This window comes from Medicago sativa, chromosome 2, assembly GCF_051527215.1.
Source record: "Medicago sativa cultivar Bolivia chromosome 2, Bolivia_mono, whole genome shotgun sequence".
In the NCBI taxonomy this organism is placed as follows: domain Eukaryota; kingdom Viridiplantae; phylum Streptophyta; class Magnoliopsida; order Fabales; family Fabaceae; genus Medicago; species Medicago sativa.
Genome location: NC_140750.1, coordinates 1,287,172 through 1,308,722, shown reverse-complemented (window position 1 = coordinate 1,308,722; position 21,551 = coordinate 1,287,172). Strand labels below are relative to the sequence as shown.

General features: G+C 32.3%; 2 protein-coding genes and 1 long non-coding RNA gene across 3 annotated transcripts; 2 read left to right on the top strand and 1 right to left on the bottom strand.

Moving 5' to 3' along the window:
• Positions 1 to 1,744: 1,744 nt before the first annotated feature.
• LOC146943433 (uncharacterized) lies at positions 1,745 to 7,517 on the bottom strand. The gene is made up of 6 exons (XR_015025560.1): positions 7,271 to 7,517; positions 6,977 to 7,020; positions 6,788 to 6,860; positions 4,779 to 4,822; positions 4,590 to 4,662; positions 1,745 to 2,123 (listed from the first exon to the last, which is right to left on the bottom strand). It is a non-coding gene; the product is annotated as an uncharacterized LOC146943433 (long non-coding RNA).
• A 1,038-nt stretch (positions 7,518 to 8,555) lies between these two features.
• Positions 8,556 to 11,438, top strand: LOC146943432 (putative FBD-associated F-box protein At5g56440). Its single transcript, XM_085741700.1, has 4 exons — positions 8,556 to 9,437; positions 9,552 to 9,686; positions 9,782 to 10,054; positions 11,155 to 11,438. The coding sequence occupies exons 1-4, from the start codon at positions 8,727 to 8,729 to the stop codon at positions 11,167 to 11,169; spliced, it is 1,134 nt and encodes a 377-aa protein (XP_085597826.1). The 5' UTR covers positions 8,556 to 8,726; the 3' UTR covers positions 11,170 to 11,438.
• A 2,962-nt stretch (positions 11,439 to 14,400) lies between these two features.
• On the top strand, positions 14,401 to 16,018 carry LOC146943431 (putative FBD-associated F-box protein At5g56440). The gene is made up of 3 exons (XM_085741699.1): positions 14,401 to 15,263; positions 15,367 to 15,489; positions 15,573 to 16,018. The coding sequence occupies exons 1-3, from the start codon at positions 14,457 to 14,459 to the stop codon at positions 15,855 to 15,857; spliced, it is 1,215 nt and encodes a 404-aa protein (XP_085597825.1). The 5' UTR covers positions 14,401 to 14,456; the 3' UTR covers positions 15,858 to 16,018.
• The last annotated feature ends 5,533 nt before the right edge of the window (positions 16,019 to 21,551 follow it).

Sequence of the window (21,551 nt, the reverse complement as noted above, 5' to 3'; positions counted from 1 at the left end):
CCAATGGTTCAGAAAAGTGGAGGGAGAAATGGGGGGAAAATATTAGGGTTAGAAATAGCTTTAGGGGTTAAACTTTATTATATATAAGATATAAGATATAAGATTTTATTATATATAAGATATAATATATAAGATTGAGAGAAACAGGTTAAGGACTTCGTATATATAACCAAAATATTTGCTTCATAAAAAAAAAGGCAAGAGGATAAGAATAAAATTTGTGCGATGCATTTTTTTAGATGGAATTTGTTATGTTAAATTGCAATCGTAAAAGTGTAGAAAATATTTGTTTCAAAAAAAAAAAGGAGGATACGAATGAAATTTGTTGGGTTAATTTTTTTTTTTTGAAAGGGAAATTTGTTAGGTTAATTAATAAATAAGGATTCGGATGGCCAAAACTATAGGAAAACAAATTTCGGATTTAAGTGAATTGATAACAAATTTTGGATATGACCAAAATTATAGTTAGAGATAAATATGAAATAGTTGTTTCGGAAAATAGAAGAGATAAATACGAAATAGTTGTTTCGAAAAATAGAAGAGATAAATATAATATGATCAATGGCTAAAATTGAATGGCGCCTAAATGCGCAAGATCCAATGGCTTAGAAAAGTGGATGAAAAAATGGGGGGAAAAAAATTAGGTTTAGGGTTAGCTTTACGGGTTAAGCTTTAGTAAATAAGATTATTTGAGTAGCAATATTTAAAAGAGACTAGACTTTTGACCCGTGCTATCGCACGGGTCTCTAATAATACTGGACAATGTATAGTGAAGTAATCCTTGACAAACGTTAGAATATAAATAAAGCAAGCACATCATATTTGAAATAAAAGTATTAGTATAACAAAACACATTAATAAGGATATCCAAAGTTTTTTTGTAATACGAACCAACTAAAGTACATTTTGGTATATTTCTTTATAGACCATATTTGATGTTACATTTGTATCATCACCCTCGTCATCATGAACCAATATCTTCAAGCCTTTCCTATTAGTAACTCTAGACATGGCAACGTATAGTTGCCCATGAGAGAAAATTGATTGAGGCAGATAGACTCCAACATGTTTAAGCGACTATCTTGACTTTTATTCATAGTCATAGCAAATGAAACAACCAATGGAAATTGTCTTCGTTGAAACTTGAATGAGATTCTTTTGTCTGATGGAGTCAATGATAACCTTGAAATGTAAACCTTTTGGAATTCCAGAAGCAACAATCGTGTTCAAAAATTCATGAGTATGCACATCAAACCCACACGACGCACGGGTCTGAGATCTTAAATTATTAGTATTTTTAATCAGACACGTGTAATGAAGTTGGGGGTTACATAGCTCAACTGATTTCAGTTAAGTAATAAGTAGTTGAATGTTTTACGTTCAAACCCGAACGAAGAAAAAAAATAATGTAAGAACTAACCGCTAATATGTATCATTTAAAAAAAAAGACACGGTATTGAAGGAACACTATAAAGAAAAATGATTACCAGTTTAATACATACTTCAAATACATGTATTAAATACGCAAACTATCATGTATTTACCTAACAATTTGAAACTTCAAAAAAAAAAAAATCTAACAATTTTTTTTTTGGTAGTATCTAACAATTTGAAGCATTACTTTATTTTTCAAATACTAAAAAGAAAAATTTCTGTCATATTATTGCTTGCTCATTTAATTAAGCCTATTAAGATCACATTTTATTTTAATAGATGATATATTTTAAAAAACGGGTTCAAAGTCTTCAATACAAAACAACTCTAATAGAGTAACACCATTCAGTCAAGACTACACCAATTAAAGACTCCTCACTCCCCAAATAAAAAAAAAAAAAACATTGGTACAATACAAAACAAATAAAGTATAATCATTACATGTCTATGCCACATCAATTTTACAACGTGACACTAAGCAGCCATATCACTCAAACATCAGTAAGTACAAAACCAAGCCGAAATAGTAGTAAATGACAGAACCGTTGTTGCATTGCTCAAGAAGGCTGCACAACTTCATTATCAACACACCAAGAGGCATAACTGCAGCAAGGATTCAAGAGTGTGCCAGCGTATGACTTAAAACAACCTTTCATGCACAACTTCATGTTTTTCATATTTTTTCTTCACTGCACAATGAAACCAAAAGGTTACAAACTCCCTCAATAACTCAATTAGTAGAAACCAAGCCCTCTATACAAACTCATAATCAAGCTTACTCCAGATTTTCCTTTAAAAGGCACTATGGTCACACAGCCCACATTATGACAATTAATACAAAATCACTATGATCACAAAGATGAATTTGACAAAAAAGTGAGTCTATCATTAAACTACATGGCAGAACCCATATTTAATCTTGAGTATATAACAAAGACAAACAAATCATAAAGAAATGTATAAGATTCGTTTGCCCAACGACAACAAATTCATAATACTCTCATCTCATGTTAGGCCAAGGAATGTTTTCCCACCAAAACAATTAAAAGGGACACCGCATGGACATCAAAGTGTTGCATAAAAGTCTATCAACTTAAAAAGGCATACTAAAGAATCAACTGAAAAAAGGGTTGCCCTCACATTGAAAGGGAACAAACTATGCATACCATAGACTTTTTGAAGAAAAAACACGTAACTATAAGCCAAAATCACGGGGGATGAAACAATAAAATGCCAAAACAGATATATAAAATATATGTGATATGCCCCAGCCATTCAAGTATGAAATATATGTGATATGCCCCAGCCATTCAAGTATGAAAATATTAGTAAACTAACGTTTCCACTTCAACCACAAAAGGGATACCAAAGAAATTTTGCTTTCACTTCAACCATATTTATTTCAGAATTTTGCCCCAGCCATTCAACTATGAAAATATTAGTAAACTAACGTTTCCACTTAAACCAGAAAAGGGATACCAAAGAAATTTTGCTTTCACTTCAACCATATTTATTTCAGAATTTTTAGAAGGTAACTTGATTAGTATTAAAAGCTATCAACCGAAAGGGATACTAAACATATTTTATATATGCAAGGGACTATATACAACCAAACCCTTTTGGCATTCATTCAACATTCGCACACTTTCATAATGACCTCTAAACCCTTAACGATATGTGCGTTCATCATATATATATATATATATATATATATATATGATATATGGAAAGATAAAACAAACTCAATAATTAAAAAAAAAAAATATAACAAAAGAGATTAATTGAATAGACTAAACAAAAGATGAAGGCCACTACACATATCATATAAAATAATTAGAGTAGATATGAGAGAAGCAAGGTGATACTAAATGCATTTCAAAGTCACTTGCTTGCATAACTGGGAAAATAATTCAAAATCAAGTTTGAAATCTCTAATCCTTACTATGAACATTTTCTTTTTATATTTTGAGTAATATATGCTAAGGGAACCTTTACTAACTATAAGCTTTAGGGCTCAACTTGAAGCAACCTTAATAAATTTATTTTAGAAACAAAATGAATTGGCTAAAAAATCAATGTCAAACGAAACTGCAGCAGGACAACAAAACAGCCTCAACAATGAACCTGAATTGATAACCCTGCAAAACAAAACTACAGCAGCACAAACACAGATGGAAAACAAATCCAAGCAGACGATAAAAGAATTGAAACAAACTTGCAGCCGAAACAGAAAAGTACAAAAATGCATCAGCCCTCAAACAAACAGTAGTTGCTCCAAAACCCTGAACTAAACTCAACTCCTTCCCATATTCTTATTATAATCCTTACTGATGAACATTTTCTTTTATATTTTGAGTAATTAATATATGCTATCTGAACCTTTACTAACTATAAGCTTTAGGGCTCAACTTGAAGCAACCTTATTAAATATATTTTAGAAACAAAAAGAATAGACCGCAAAAATGCAGTGCACCATCCCATATCATTGTTGTTCTAAGCTAAAAAACAATTATGAAACAACTGATAAAACCTCTTTTTAGTAATTGTTTTCTTCATTGATATACGTCTTATTCCTCTTTTACCGGTGCATCCACATTATGCTGTCAAAAAAAAATTAGCACCAAATGTAGTTTTTAGAATTTTTTAGAAGAAAAGAAAGGAACAATAAACCTTCAATTGGTGCCGCCGCCGGCCGCTTTGAGCACTTCGAAAGAGAAAAATAGAGGAAGGAATAAAAGAATTATAGTGTTTTTCCAACAATCTTGACGGATGAGATCAGTGCCAAATTTGATACAACATTTGGCGACGTTGATTCAACAGTGGAGAGAAGTTATAAAGAACAAACAATAAACAAACTAAGGACATATTAGAGATTGTCTGAGGCATGATTCCAAAACACACAAATCAAAGCATTATATCACTGCAGCCAAAACACACAAATCACAATATAAGCCAAATTATAGGTGACAGTTCATAAAAGCATTATATCAAACAGATGGGGGAGGCAAAAGTAAGTGGAAAAACTGATTCACAAAGCCTACAATATAAGAAACAGATGCACACTCCAGTTTGGTTTTGTTTAACTTCGGATAATAACAATTGAAAGCATAATATGTTTTTTAAGATGTAAATAAATCATATTAATAGGTGCATACCATCAATTTTCTGCAAGATTTTCTTGACTTTATGGTTGCATCCATCCCATATGTTCGCTTTAAGCACAAATTTCTGCATACACAATAAGAATAAGATTAAGTTTAATTTCATTGTTCAAAAAATGAAAAATAAACTGAAATGGGACAAAAGCAAAAATAAAAGAACCATGGAGAATGTGATGGAATTACCTGTATCTTCGGAGTTAAGTTTGTAACTTGTCATAAATGAAGATCTGGGCAAAAGAAAAAAGAGTGATTTAGATATGAGCAGAAGAGAATAAATGAGGAAAAAAAAGGTCTCTGGGTATATAAAATCAAACTCAAAATCAAATTTTTACTAAACTATCAAAAGATCATGTTTATCCCCTCAAAACCCCTGAAAACAGAATCAAAAAATGAAATTCGAGCCATATAGTGTAGCGTGCGACCACGAAAATAAAGTGAATCGATTAATTAAAGGAAAGAGTATATGAACTAAGATACCTGAGATCGATTGAAGAAGCATATGAGAGCAGTGGGGGCGAGAGAGAAGAAAACATGCATAACAGAGAGAGAGAGATGTGGTTATTCTCATAATTTGGTTTCTATTCTGTTGTTCGCGGCTTTTTTTTCTCTTCATTTGTTACTATAGCTGTTTCGTAATTAAGGTTTAGGTTAGGGTTAAAACAGGAATTTTATTCTCTAGGGTTTAGGTTTAATTAGGGCTAAAATGACCTCTAAACCCTTAACGATATGTGCGTTCATCATATATATATATATATGATATATGGAAAGATAAAACAAACTCAATAATTAAAAAAAAAAAATATAACAAAAGAGATTAATTGAATAGACTAAACAAAAGATGAAGGCCACTACACATATCATATAAAATAATTAGAGTAGATATGAGAGAAGCAAGGTGATACTAAATGCATTTCAAAGTCACTTGCTTGCATAACTGGGAAAATAATTCAAAATCAAGTTTGAAATCTCTAATCCTTACTATGAACATTTTCTTTTTATATTTTGAGTAATATATGCTAAGGGAACCTTTACTAACTATAAGCTTTAGGGCTCAACTTGAAGCAACCTTAATAAATTTATTTTAGAAACAAAATGAATTGGCTAAAAAATCAATGTCAAACGAAACTGCAGCAGGACAACAAAACAGCCTCAACAATGAACCTGAATTGATAACCCTGCAAAACAAAACTACAGCAGCACAAACACAGATGGAAAACAAATCCAAGCAGACGATAAAAGAATTGAAACAAACTTGCAGCCGAAACAGAAAAGTACAAAAATGCATCAGCCCTCAAACAAACAGTAGTTGCTCCAAAACCCTGAACTAAACTCAACTCCTTCCCATATTCTTATTATAATCCTTACTGATGAACATTTTCTTTTATATTTTGAGTAATTAATATATGCTATCTGAACCTTTACTAACTATAAGCTTTAGGGCTCAACTTGAAGCAACCTTATTAAATATATTTTAGAAACAAAAAGAATAGACCGCAAAAATGCAGTGCACCATCCCATATCATTGTTGTTCTAAGCTAAAAAACAATTATGAAACAACTGATAAAACCTCTTTTTAGTAATTGTTTTCTTCATTGATATACGTCTTATTCCTCTTTTACCGGTGCATCCACATTATGCTGTCAAAAAAAAATTAGCACCAAATGTAGTTTTTAGAATTTTTTAGAAGAAAAGAAAGGAACAATAAACCTTCAATTGGTGCCGCCGCCGGCCGCTTTGAGCACTTCGAAAGAGAAAAACAGAGGAAGGAATAAAAGAATTATAGTGTTTTTCCAACAATCTTGACGGATGAGATCAGTGCCAAATTTGATACAACATTTGGCGACGTTGATTCAACAGTGGAGAGAAGTTATAAAGAACAAACAATAAACAAACTAAGGACATATTAGAGATTGTCTGAGGCATGATTCCAAAACACACAAATCAAAGCATTATATCACTGCAGCCAAAACACACAAATCACAATATAAGCCAAATTATAGGTGACAGTTCATAAAAGCATTATATCAAACAGATGGGGGAGGCAAAAGTAAGTGGAAAAACTGATTCACAAAGCCTACAATATAAGAAACAGATGCACACTCCAGTTTGGTTTTGTTTAACTTCGGATAATAACAATTGAAAGCATAATATGTTTTTTAAGATGTAAATAAATCATATTAATAGGTGCATACCATCAATTTTCTGCAAGATTTTCTTGACTTTATGGTTGCATCCATCCCATATGTTCGCTTTAAGCACAAATTTCTGCATACACAATAAGAATAAGATTAAGTTTAATTTCATTGTTCAAAAAATGAAAAATAAACTGAAATGGGACAAAAGCAAAAATAAAAGAACCATGGAGAATGTGATGGAATTACCTGTATCTTCGGAGTTAAGTTTGTAACTTGTCATAAATGAAGATCTGGGCAAAAGAAAAAAGAGTGATTTAGATATGAGCAGAAGAGAATAAATGAGGAAAAAAAAGGTCTCTGGGTATATAAAATCAAACTCAAAATCAAATTTTTACTAAACTATCAAAAGATCATGTTTATCCCCTCAAAACCCCTGAAAACAGAATCAAAAAATGAAATTCGAGCCATATAGTGTAGCGTGCGACCACGAAAATAAAGTGAATCGATTAATTAAAGGAAAGAGTATATGAACTAAGATACCTGAGATCGATTGAAGAAGCATATGAGAGCAGTGGGGGCGAGAGAGAAGAAAACATGCATAACAGAGAGAGAGATGTGGTTATTCTCATAATTTGGTTTCTATTCTGTTGTTCGCGGCTTTTTTTTCTCTTCATTTGTTACTATAGCTGTTTCGTAATTAAGGTTTAGGTTAGGGTTAAAACAGGAATTTTATTCTCTAGGGTTTAGGTTTAATTAGGGCTAAAATGATGGCTTGGGGCAACTTTTATATATAGTATGATATTGTATGTATTAAATGCCAAGTTTATATGGAAAAATTCCCTAAAAAAAAGTGTATACGGAAAAATTGAATTAAAAATTATTGCGTGCGGATTTGGGCCTCTAGAAGCAGTTGATTTATTTTTCTTTTTTTATTTATTCATTCTTGTTTTTTGTTGTCATTTTTATATATTAGTTTCTCACAATTATTTATTTGCTAAAACAGGATCGAATGAACATAAAAGTGTAAATAATTTTTACATTAACATTGAATATTAATTAAATTGGAGATTTATTCCTTCAATTGAATCAAATTAATAATTTATAATCTATAAACTTTAAAATTTTAGCTAAATTTATCAATTTTTATTAAGTTTGCATATTTAAATCTTTTTATTAATAGGTTTGAAATTAGTTCCTTAAAAAAAAGTTTGAAATTAGTTGATAATTTAAAAAAAAAATGTATTTTTTAACAAAAATCAAATGTTGAGAGTGGGTTGAGCCAAATGGGCTAGGGCAAAAAAAGGTCAAGTGCAATTGGGTTAGCTGTTTTGAGGCCCGACCCAACACAAAATATGGGCTAATGGGCCGGCCCATTAGCCTGACCTGTTGCATCAGTTGTTAGCATTTCTTAAATAAATTGGCAGTTACTTTTCCCATCCTTTGATTTTCTCGCGCATCATGTTCGGATTCTAAAATTCTAAATGTTTTAACATGTTTTGAAAAGTTTTATAGGGTCTTTATGTCGTTCAAGTTCTATAATCTGAACTACGTAGGACGCATGAAAAACTCAATAAGGTGGAAAAAAGGTGCCAAATAAATTTATATAAAACTTTTGCTCCTAATTAGTGTTAAATTTCTTTTGATAAGAGGCTAGTCCAAATTTGGTGCGGTGCCAAACCCAAAGAATAAAATTGAAAGCCTAGTTCCTTGAAGAAAAATAAAATTGAGAGCCTAGCAACAAAAACGAATCGAGTGCCAAAACCTCAAAAACATAAGCCTAATCGTGAATCATGACTCGAGTGCCAAAACCTCAAAAACATAAGCCTAATCGTGAATCATGACTAGTTGAACCCTAATTGTTTGTTGATAAATTGCGTACAGTCCAATTGATGAAACGAGCAGAGACTTTCTTTACCGCACAGCATAGTATCTCTTTACTCACAACAAGAGTATTAGTGAAAAAGTTAGCGGCACAACTTATTGTTCGTTTGCATCGATGAATAGGATAAGCAGTTTGCCAGACGAGATTCTTTGCCACATTCTGTCGTTTGTGACCACCAAAGAAGCAGTTACCACAAGCGTTTTGTCGAAGCGGTGGACTCATCTGTGGCTCTCTGTTCCCAATCTCCACTTCACCAATATCAATATTGATACAACCGAATCAAACTTCCGTTTTAACGAATCTGTGTACTCTGTTTTGGCTTCTCGAGATGCCGTTGGTTCCAATTTCATCAACAGTTTCCATCTAGACATTAAATACAGTAGTTCTAATCTTGCCAATGATCTTTCCTTTCCTAACGTCGTCAAATGGGTTAACCTTATTGTTCAACGCAAAGTCAAGTATCTTCGTCTCCGTTTAGATGTGGACGAACATAATATCATTCGCAAATTGCCCTTAAGTATTCTCACGTGCAAAACCCTTGTAAGCCTCGACCTCTGTCGATTCATGCTGGAGGAGTTTTCTGTTACTTCGAATGAATTTGGACTTCCATCACTTAAAATCCTTCGTCTAGAAGTCATGAACTTCTTAAAATTTCGGGATTTTATGTTGCTCCTTGCCAAATGTCCAATTCTTGAGGATCTACAAGCGTCTTATATGCGCTTTCATTCTCGAGAAGATTCTCTTACCATTCATCAAGAGTTTAAAAGCTTAAGCTTACCCAAATTAGCTAGAGCAAATATCACTCATCTTTATTTCGGTTATCTGGTAAAAGTTCTCTCTCATTCAAATTATTTATGCATCGATAAATGCAAGTCATCCGTTTTATTGTGAATATTTGTGATGCACTGAATTTTTACGGTGTCTTTCTTGATAATTTAGGTTAATCAGCTGCAACATCCTTATGATGACATTCCCGTCTCTCAATTAACTTCCTTGGTACTCGTGGCTACGAATACTCATGTATTACAAGCACTCCACCTATTACCTAAGCTTCAAAAGTTTGAACTTTACAAGGTTTGTTAAGTTTAAGAATCACATTTCATTTTTCTTTTCTTAGCATACCTTTATGCTTTGTTTTATTTTATTTCATTTTATGTGTACAATAATAGGGGTTATACACGGCAATCGGAAACGAAGAAGGTAATCAACAAAATTGGGTCGAACCAGAATTTGTTCCACAATGTCTTTTATCAGATCTCAAAAGTTATACAATTCGGGACTTTTTAAGCCTACAAAGTGAGCTTATGTTAGAAAAATATATTTTGAAGAATGCTAAAATTTTAGAGACCATGACAATTTGGAGTGAAAAGGAACAATCTGAAATAGAAAGAAAATTGTTCAAGTGTCCGAAGGGCTCTGCAACATGTCAACTTTCAGTTTATGTAAGTAGTAGTCTCTCTCTCTCTCTCTCTCTCTCTCTCTCTCTCTCTCTCTCTCTCTCTCTTCATAATTTAACTTCTGGATTGGTGGTTTGAGTTGAACTATGAGCTATTAATTATGAAGATCATGACTTTGTCTTGCTGCACAAGTGAAGTAAACATGATTTAGTTAGTATTTTTCTTATATGATTGTTTGTATATTTATTTATTAAACCACTTTTGGAGTTCAATTAGATCAAATTATCCATTTTTTGGGCAGTTTTTGCATGCTAAATTCAAATTTGATACATAACCATAAGGCAGGAGATGTGTACAAGATTAAATAATGTTTTCTCAAAGGAATCCTTGTTTGTCTTTTGATAGCATATAATGTTTTGATTGGCCCATTAAAGAAGACTTGAAAGTTATGATGCCGACATAGGTTCTTAAGGACTTGAAAGTTTATCAACCTTTTTTCATATTTCTAGTGATAATGATTTGAAATTGTTGAAAAGCATGTATCAATTGGTTACCAATATTGTTAGGTAGAATATTCTGAAGAACTAGATTGAGATAGAGAATTAGTTGGGTCTACATGCGCTTCTGTGCCTTATATTGATTATGAAGTTTGCTAATGTAAGGTGTACCAATATGAGAAGAAAATGGTCCATATATGTGTGTGATTGTTTAATAGATGGACAGTAGACTGTTGAAAAGTATAATGGCTACCCTACTTTCAAGAATATTGTTAGGTAGAAGATGAAGATTCTGAAGAACTAGATTACTTTGGTGTATATGCTTGTGTAATATAGATTTTGAAAGATTGCTAAATTACCTCTAACTGCAATTGGTTTTGGAATTATTTGAAAATCACTATTGGCATGGGAGAATATGACTTCCTAATGGAACCATGAAAATTATTGATAGAAAAAAAAAAATCTTCAAATTGTCTCAAAAAGAAAATGTTGCAATGGAGAAAGTTTAAAACAAGTATTTGTAGGTGTCAAGTTTATATTGCATTTGTGTTGGATGTCAAGTTTATATGGGAAAATTGGATTCATAATTATTAAATTTAAGCAATTCAATTAATCTTATCTTATTATAACATTTTTTATTGTGTGCAGATTTGGCCCAATTGAAACAGTTGAGTACTTCTTGGTGGGTTACTTAAAGGTGAAAGACTAAGGGGTCATTTTGGCAAAATTTATTGCAAATTGTGGTTTATCCACTAGTGGTTCAGAAAGGATGTTTGATGTAGCACCTTTGTTTATTTCATTTTCTTTGTCCGGAGTTTTTCTAGCAAGCTTTCTTTGTTTCCAACTATTGTAGCAAACAATGACTTGCCCGTTGCCACACCAACCTTTTTAGTTGGTAGACTCGCAATAAAAATCTTATGTCTTTTTTTTTTTTTTTTTTGGTTACAAAATCATATGTCCTTTAGTTTCAACTAATTTTTTTTTTGTTAGATCTCTTATTCCTAAATATAAGTCTACAACACCTTTTTTATCGTCTCTAAATATAAGATCTTAATTGATCAAAACTCTAAGTTTGTGAAAGTTGCTAGTATTACTAAAATGGGTTGGGAGGCGAATTAAAATTCATGATTTTCCACTTTTCTACACTTAATATATCAAGTTCTTGTTATTGGACTGTTCGACTAAAATATTAATTTAAATAGTAGATACATTTTATAAATGAAACTAAAGATCTATCAAACATCTTTCAAAATTAGGACCGTAGGATGATTACTTAAATGCTACCATTATTTAATTTAACGTTATACTCCATCCGTTTCAAAATACATGTCCAATTTTTGCAATGTGCACTATTCACTTGACTTACTTTGACCATGCAATTGTGCATTGACATATGTGAAGTGGTTGACTTGGACATGTATTTTGAAACGGAGGGAGTATAATATAAGGGTTAATAGGTCTTTAACCCTGTAATATATGTCATTTTCGTTTCCCCTGTAATATTTTTTTTTATTTACCCCCTGTAAAAAAAATTTGTTTTGATTTACCCCTCTAATATGCCAAACAAAAACCAATTTTATTTTATTTTTTCAAGAAATTTTCGTTTTTGTTTGACCTATTAGGGGTAAATCAAAACAATTTTTTTTACAGGGTGGTAAATAAAAAAAATTACAGTGGGGAAAACCGGAAATACCTATATTACATGGGTAAAGACCTATTAACCCATAATATAATAACAATAACAGTTGCGACACTTATTTCAAAAAAACATGTTGCGACACTACAACTCAGTGGGAATTGGCAACGTAATACTCAATTGGAAAGAGGCAAATTTGACTATCTTCTAACTGAATTTAAACTGCATTCCTTTTAAGAATGTCAAGGGGACGGTAAGAGAGAAGCAACATTACACTACAACTCCTGGTAAGAGGGTGTCAGGGTATGCAAGAGTATCCCTTCAGCTCAATGTGGCTCCGCTGCTGGTCATAACCTATTTCTATAAACTTATCTTACCAATTACACAAATGAAAAATGTTTGTTTTATATCCAAAATACGAACTCTTTCAAACACTCATGAACTTTTGAGTGCTGACGACAGAAACTACGCAAGAAGAAAGTTTTATAGAAGGCAAACTAGCTTATCGAAATTGAAATCAGAGAAAATCGAACTTAAAAATATGAAATGAGCACACCCCAAGATCTCAAACCAACATCATCAGGTCACCTAAGTGGGTTCCATTTTAGTTATTTTAGTTTTAAATCTGTCATATATGTCAATAAAAGTGAACAAGTTAGTCATAATATATCCAACTTTGTTAAATTGTGTTTACATGATCATAACATTGATGGGGAGCGTCCAAAATGTGTTTATGACATCAAACATAATTACTTACATACATTTTTTTTCTCATTCTTTCTCAATTCAATCATAATTTACATATAAATATTTCATCAACAAAATTATAAATCAAGTAATCGATTGATTTTTTTAAACTAAAATTGAATAATATAGTTATCAACACTGATTATGAGAGCAATAAATTTGGACTACTAACGTTTCAATAAACATCCACATAAGCACTTTGTAACGAGTTTCATAGAAAGAGGATCATTGGGCAAATATTTTACGACTTACATGATTAAATGCACACTTTTACTAAATCTACTTGAACTAAAAAAAAAACTAAAATGAATAATTTTATATAATCCTTCCGGACACTGTTATAAGAAACAAAAAAACACTTTTTAGATTCATTGAATAATCGATGTATCTGACTTATATTACAAATCAGATACATAAGTTATTCAATAAATTTAAAAAATGATTTTTTATGGTCAAATATGTTTTTCATCCCTATAAATACACCAACTTTTCGATTTAGTGTCTTAAATTTTTCTTTCGACTTTTAACCCTAGAAAATTTTCTATCACCACTTTTGGCCCATACTTTTAAGTCAACTCATGTGTAGCTTTTATATTTTTGAATGAAATTGTGCATAAATGTGTTGAATATTATAACAATCTTTCGCAGAAAAAATTAGAATTTTTTAACAAAACATAAATTAAATATGAATTTTTAAGCTTCAAAAATATAAAAAATCATATTTAATTCATGTTTTGTTAAAAAAAATCTAATATTTTTTGGGAGAGGTTTTTATAATATATTCTAAACATTGAGGTAAAATTCATTAACAAATATGAAGTCTACAGATTAGCTGACTTAAAAGATGGACTAAAAGTTGTGATAGAAAACTTTTACAAAAGTTGAAGAATTTTTTTAAACTAAATCGAAAGTTGGTATGCTTATATGGATTAAAAATATATTTAATTTTTTTTATAATAACAATCGAAGGAAGTATAAATGTTAAACTTAAAAAATAAAGAGGAAGCAATCAAATTCATTTCGGTCTTTATAAGTCGCTCTCAATTTAGTCTCTAACTCTATTAATATTTCAAACTAATCATTGTTTTATCAAAAAAAATTCAATTAATTCATTCATCATGTGACAAAAACATAAAGATAGAGACCTAATTTGAGAGTAGCTTACAAAGATAAAGATTAATTTGATGGTTTACTCAAAAATGAGCAAACCACCAAATTGGTCTCTGTCTTGTAAGTCGCTCTCAAATTTGTACTCTATTAATATTTTAAACTAGTATTTATCTTTGTCAAAAGTCTCTCAATTAAGTCATTTGTCATGTGAAAAAGAAAAAAAAAAAAAAAAAGACAGGGACTTAATTGATAAACTTTTAACAAAACAGGAGTGAGTTGCGCACAAAGATCAATTTGATGATTTTCTCCAAGACAAAATGTAATAGGTCGTAATAGTATAGACCAAAGCCCTAAATTTGCTAACCCTAATCCATATTAGTATTTAACGCTGCATCTCTCTCTCTCTCTCTTCTGGTTGTTGAGCTTTCACTACTGCTGTGAAGAACGACCGAACAGAATGTCTGAGCCGGAAGCTTCAACGGCGGCGATGGATAGAATAGGAAGTTTACCGGACGAGATCATAATCCACATTCTCTCTTTTGTTCCCACCAAACAAGCCTTCGCCACTTCCATTCTCTCAAAGCGATGGATTCATCTATGGCGCCATGTTCCCAATCTCTACTTCACCGACACCAAACTTTCAAATCTAGCAGACAATTATCGTTTCAACGAATTCGTTTATTCAATTTTACTCTCTCGAGAAGCCGCTGGTAATCATTCCATCAACACTTTCGTCCTTGACATTGAATACAATTACGCTAAACTCGCCTTTCGTCATAGCATTCCCAATGTAACAAACTGGGTTAATTATGTTGTTGATCGCAAAATTCAACATCTCAATCTTTATCTAGATGTATATTATGTTCAAAATCAAAATCCGCCACCAAATTTGCCTATTAGTGTATTCAGTTGTACAACCCTAGTTGTTCTCAAGCTTCATTGGTTATATGTGGAGAACGGTCTTTCTTCGGATTTTAGTGGATTTCCATTGCTTAAAGTTCTTCATTTGAAAGAAATGTACTTTGATAGATACAAAGAATTTATATTGCTGTTAGCTGGTTGCCCTATTCTTGAAGATTTAGTTGTATCTAATGTGCACTTTAGGTTTTTGGAATTGGAATTGAAAAACCCTTTTGATTTTGATCATGTCTTTAAAGGCTCAAGCTTGAGAAATTTGACCGGTGCACGTATTAGAGAATGTTGTCATGATTTTTGGGTGGAAGCACTTTCAAATTTGAAGTTTCTGAGCATAGAATCTTGGAAGGTTTGTTTGATTGTTGGAAGTCCTTTTGTTGTGAATCATCTTTATTTTATTTTAGGTAATTTTTTCCTTAATTTCTGTTACTTTGTCTTTCTACATAATTTAGGATGGCTTTCCTATATTCCATAATTTGACCCACTTGAAGCTTTACGATGATTGTGGTAGAGTTGTTAAGTTTAATGAAGTGCTCCAACACTGTCCCAAGCTTCAAAATCTCGACTTTCGTCAGGTTTGTTAAGTTTAATGAATCATACTTAGTTTATCTTTTCTAAACCCGTATCTTATGTATTGTTTTATTTGTATTATTAATAGAAGTCACAATGCGATTCGGATGACTACATTATAGATAAAGAATATTGGACAGATCCAGAATATGTTCCACGTTGCCTTTCGTTAAGCCTTACAACTTGCACTCTTCGGGGCTTTGAACTTACAAGCTTACACGGTGTCTTTTTGTTAGCAAGATATATTCTAAAGAATGCAAGAGTTTTACAAACCATGAAAATATGGTCTGTCGGAGAACGGTCGCCTGAAATAGAGAGTAAATTGTCTTCATGCTCTAGGGCCTCTACTACATGTCAACTTTTGTTTAAATGATAACATATAGGATTTGTAGGTATTGTTTCATTAGCTTCTATTCTGCAATTTCTGGATTTTGTTGTTTAAACTATGAGCTGTTAGCTTCTATTATGCAATTTTTGGATTTCGTTGTTTAAACTATGAACTATTTATGAAAGCCGTGTCACAGACTTTGTCTTGGTGCACAAGTTAAAGAAAATTGATCCTTAAATGATTTTATTAGGAATCCCACCTAATGAAAGTGAGTAAATAAAAGTGTTAGATGTTGTACTTAAGCCATAAGACTCTCCTGCCTAATGGATTAGTCTTTTGGGTTGTCCTCCTGTGCTTAAGTTTTATCAGATTTAGTTTGTACATGCATGATGTTTTGAAGATTTGGCTATCGGCATAGGTTACTAGCTGGACTAGAGTAGTGAGTCAATTATAAATGCAGTAATTGATTGGTCTGTCATTGAGAAGTTTAGTGATCCAAATTGCATGTTAACTTTCAGGCATTAAAAAGTAACCAAGTATGTAAGATTTGAGGTACAAAAAAAGCCATTCCTGATACACTCGTATACTTGCATGTTAGATACAAGTCAATAAGGCAATGTGATGCTTGCATATTCCCAATTGCCAATGGCAATTGATAATTGCCCATTAACCCACATGAGAAATACATGTCACCATTAGAACGCAAAGACTAGAGAAGTTAGTAAAACATAAAAAGAAAACTTTCGCCAACTTAACATTATTGCATAAATTTCTTTTTTTTGAAGAACATTGCATAAATTTCACATGGAACCTTACTCACACACGAGTCTCTTCCCCTATATCCCTCTCTGTTGCCATAGATTCTTACCTCTTCCCCACTCTCTCCTTCCTCCTCCTCCCTCTCCCACCCTCTATTATGAGGGATCGATGCATTATGTACTGTCATTTGATCCCTCTCCCTCTCCCTCTCTGTTCTCACAAGATACTAAACATTGTTTCTTTAAGAGTCAAACTTGCATTAATAATCAATAATCAAAGCATTAGGATTAGGAAAAAAAACTTTCAGCAGAAACAGTGTTTAATTTCGGTCATATATACAGTTGATATACCATTCTACATAAACACATGTTCCTCCACAAGCCAATTACCAACAACATGAATATTAATTCTTTTACAAATTGTACCAATTCCTCCAAAATAACCCCCCTAGAACGGCTCCATCGCAAATATTAATTCTTTTACAAATACAAAAGCAACTCAATGAAGAATGACCAACACATTATAAGTGACATCTAATTCAGTTGTTTGCATTTTCCCAGCTATCTCTTATGAACATAGGTATAGTTGTTGAAATTCTAGCCAATTTAGCCTCCCTTTCCACTCATTTGTACAACAACACCGTCAAATATCTGCATCAGTGCATCACCATCTTTATATTCTGCACATTCTCATTCCGACACATCTTGACAACAACTGTCAAGCACCATGCATATATCACCAGCATAGCATGTTTGATTCGTAAAAATCAATCCAGTACAGTCTAAACACAATGTGCACCATAATATTAAAATGTAATACATCCAAATATTCCATCTCACCAACACTGTGCGCCTATACCACGAAGCTCCTCCACCTTGAATTGAATTACATTGCACCTCAAAGCTCCTCCACCTTGAATTGAATTACATTTTCTATTGCCGTCCGTGTGTTACCATTCTATCCACATACTGTGTATCTCTTTGATTTCCCAAACATACTAATGGATTTATGTCCCTTGAAAGATCGTTTTGCTCCTAACCTTCCACATGTTTCATATCCATACAACAATTTGACACAAGGATGTATGTTGTATTTATAAAAAAGAACCTTGACAATTGTGAAAAGAACCATGTTCAACTTTGTTTTTTTTTTTTTTTTTTTTTTATAAACATCAAGGGGAGCTGATGAACAACTGATTCTGGCATGCAAGCCTCAACTCCAATATTAGATCTTTCCAATACTTTGAAATTAAAAAGTCTGTGGTTTCTTGGTCAAAATTTCATAATTGCTAGTGTTCCTTGAAATGGTAGTGAGACTCTTTAAATTATTATCAATAGACATATAACAAAGAGATATGGTAAAGAAAACAAATTCAAAGTAATATGAGAGTAAATATTATGAGCGAGCTGACAATAGTGTCACATAGACAGAGCCTTCGGATGTGACAGATAGGTTAAAGAGAGAAAAATACTTGGATGAAAGTACATCTACTGTCGTAAACTTCAACCGAATGATTTGAACTATGGAATTTGGTCTTTAGTACAATTTAAAGTAAAGAACTAACTCATTTTAGTGCGTAAGTAGAAAGAAAGTATTTTGAAAATGCAACTAACCTATATAGTAAATAAGTTTTGGATTTTCTTTTGTTTTGTTGAAGAAACAAAATATTTGTAACTACTAGTAAGCTTGCGACCAAAATTAGTATATGTAAGAAAGGAGTCGTGTTAAAATAATCAATTCAAAATTCTGAACTTGTTAGTATATTGCAATTTGAAGGGGTTGTGTAATTCAATTAGTTTGAGCTAAAAGGTTAAAAGCGTTTGAGGCTCAAGTTTAAATACGGATTGTTCGATTTCTTATTCTTGATAAATTAGTTCTATCTATGTCTTAGAAAGATGAAAGACCCTTTTCCTATCTTTTTATAAACGTTCAAAAATTTTACTTTGACTTATCGACGAATTTGGATCCTCTCCTCTTATTCTCCTCTTCTTCTTCATCGTGTCTTTCTCTCTCTTGATATTCTCTCACTCTTAATCTTATTTTTTTTTATCTCTCTCTTGATCTTCTCTCTAAAATTTAGAGCGAGAAAGACACAAAATAGAGAATAAGAGAATGAGAGAAGAAGAGATCCAACTTCCTTATCGACTGGCGTCCATCGACACTTATATGAAGAAAAAAAACCAAATATTGTGATGGAATCAATGAGATTCGCTGTCTGTGGCTTGTTCAACCTCTAATATATTTTAGTACTAGAGGAGATTATTGATTATGATATGTGACTTCTTTTAATAGAGTTTAATGGTGGTGGATTGAGAGTCCAAAATAATTTTGCACACACAACCAATCAAAACATTTCGAATTGTCACATGAATTAAAACCATTAATATTTTGCAATTTACGGTCAATAAATTTCGATAGTACCCTTAAACAAAATATATTCGATAGTCTATTTTGGATATTATGAGAACTCAAATAATTTGCATCCAAATAAAATAAGGACAATATTGTTGCTGAGGGAGAACTAGAAAACAAAATATAAAGATGTAAGAGAAACTTGTTTAACAAAAAGAAAAACTTATAAAAACTTATTACAAACAAGTAAAACACCCTTGCATTGTTATGTTTGGCGTGAATGTGAGAGCCTTGCGGGCGATTCTGACTTTATTCGAAGCTATTTTTGGGTTGAAGGTAAATTTTCATAAGAGCATGTTGGTTGGTGTAAATGTCGAAGAGTCCTGGTTGGGTGAAGCCGCTTCTGTGTTTATCTTGTAAAATTGGGAAAATTCCTTTTGTGTATCTTGGCCTTCCCATTGGTGGTGATGCTAGACGCTTGTCTTTTTGGGATCCAGTTATTGATCACATAAAGTCTAGACTGTCTGATTGGAAAAGTAAGAATTTGTCTTTTGGTGGTCGCTTGATTCTCCTTAAGTCCGTCCTGTCCTCTCTGCCTGTCTATGCCCTTTCTTTTTTCAGAGCTCCCGCAGGTATAATATCCTCCATTGAATCTATTTTAATTAATTTTTTTTGGGGTGGGTGTGAGGATAATGGGAAAATAGTCTGGGTTGACTGGGATTCAATTTGCTTGAGAAAGGAGGTTGGTGGTTTGAGGGTCAGGAGATTGAAAGAATTTAATATTGCTTTGTTAGGTAATTGGTGTTGGAGGTGTTTAGTGGATAGGGATGGACTGTGGTTTAAGGTCTTGTCTTCTCGTTTTGGGGAGGAAGGAGACCATATTAGAGATGGTGGTAGAAGGGGGTCGACATGGTGGCGTGAGATAGTGAGAATCCAGGAAGGGATAGGTGTCGAGGGTGGGAGTTGGTTTGAAGAGAATATTACTAAGAGTGTGGGGAACGGTTTAAACACATTCTTTTGGTTAGATTGTTGGGTTGGATCAATGAAGTTGAGGGCGAGATTTAGGAGGTTGTATGATTTGTCCATTCATAAGGACAAGATGATGGGGGAGATGAAAGTTTTGGGTTGGGAGGATGAAGGGAATGCCTGGACGTGGAGGCGTAGGTTGATGGTCTGGAAGGAGGAGTCGGTGGGGGGAAATTAAGCTTTTACTTTCTAATGTGTCTTTACAGGATTCTAGGCCATATGCTTGGACTTGGCGTCCGAATGCTAGAGACGAGTACACTGTTCGTGGTGTGTATCGAATGCTCATGAGAAAGGAGATACACGTTCATGATGATGTCTCGGATGCGGTGTGGCATAAAAGCGTTCCTTTGAAGGTTTCTATCTGTGCGTGGCATCTATTACGCAATAAGTGGCCAACAAAGGACAACTTAAGGCGTCGTGGGATTATTTCTTTGGACTCTCAATTGTGTCTTTTAGGGTGTGGTCAAATTGAATTAGCAGACCATTTAATTATTCATTGTCCTATTTTTGGTTCTCTTTGGCAACACGTGAAAAATTGGCTTGGTGTGTATTTTGTGGATCCCCAAAGTGTTCTAGATCATTGTCAGCAATTCAGGTTCTCTGCCGGTGGGTATTATCCCTGCCATTCATTCCTTCACATGATTTGGCTGTGTTGTATCTGGGTCATATAAAATGAACGGAACCAAAGGCTGTTTTCTAATAAACTTAAATCAATTGTTCAGCTTTTGGAAAAAGGATTGGTTTGTGTAACTTTGTTCTGCCACTCCTTGTGCTAGAGAGTAGAATTCTTTGTTAATATATTTCATTTTGGCTTGTTCAAAAAAAAAAACATTGTGGTAATTTTATAAAAAATAATTATTTTAGTATCGACATTAATGTAATGTTTCTATTAAAAAAATATTTGTGAATTTTATTTTTCTATATCTGCAAAAATAAATGTTTATGTGTTGGTGTGAGATGAGTAAAAAAATGTAATGATATTAGAAAATTGATATGGTAAAATTTTGAAAACCCATGACTATTTTCAAAATATTAACATCAGTCCTCGTGACCTTAGCTTAGTTGGTATGGACAATGCATAAAATATGCAATGTCTGTGGTTCGAACCCCGGCCACCACAAAAACAAAATATTAACATTAAAACAAAATATTAACATTAAATATTTTTACAAAATATTAACATTAAAACAAAATATTAACATTAAATATTTTTTGAAAAACATTAAATATTTTTTTGAAAAATGTTTCTATTATTAAATATTTTTTGAAAAATGTTTCTATTAAATATTTATTTATTTTTTAGAAAATTCTATAAAATTTTTTGTTATTTTATATGTAAAACACCGTTATATATTTTCACTGCGTCCGCTGCAAATTTTATATGTTTATATTTATGGAGACAATTTTTTATATACCCATATATATGAAACACAATATGATAAAATTTTAAAAACTTTGAAAACTGATGACTATGTTCAAAATATCATGGGACAATGCATATATGCAAGGTCCGAGGTTCAAACCCCGGCCACCACAAAAAAAAAATCAATATTAAATTTTTTATTTTCTCTTTCAATTTTTTTTTCATCTTTTAATTTCACA

Coding starts and splice junctions, on each gene's coding strand:
- LOC146943432 (XM_085741700.1), top strand. CDS start 8,727: ATGAATAGGATAAGCAGTTTGCCAGACGAGATTCTTTGCCACATTCTG. Junction 9,438..9,551: donor ATCTTTATTTCGGTTATCTG/GTAAAAGTTCTC, acceptor TTGATAATTTAG/GTTAATCAGCTGCAACATCC. Junction 9,687..9,781: donor AAAAGTTTGAACTTTACAAG/GTTTGTTAAGTT, acceptor GTACAATAATAG/GGGTTATACACGGCAATCGG.
- LOC146943431 (XM_085741699.1), top strand. CDS start 14,457: ATGTCTGAGCCGGAAGCTTCAACGGCGGCGATGGATAGAATAGGAAGT. Junction 15,264..15,366: donor TGAGCATAGAATCTTGGAAG/GTTTGTTTGATT, acceptor TACATAATTTAG/GATGGCTTTCCTATATTCCA. Junction 15,490..15,572: donor AAAATCTCGACTTTCGTCAG/GTTTGTTAAGTT, acceptor TATTATTAATAG/AAGTCACAATGCGATTCGGA.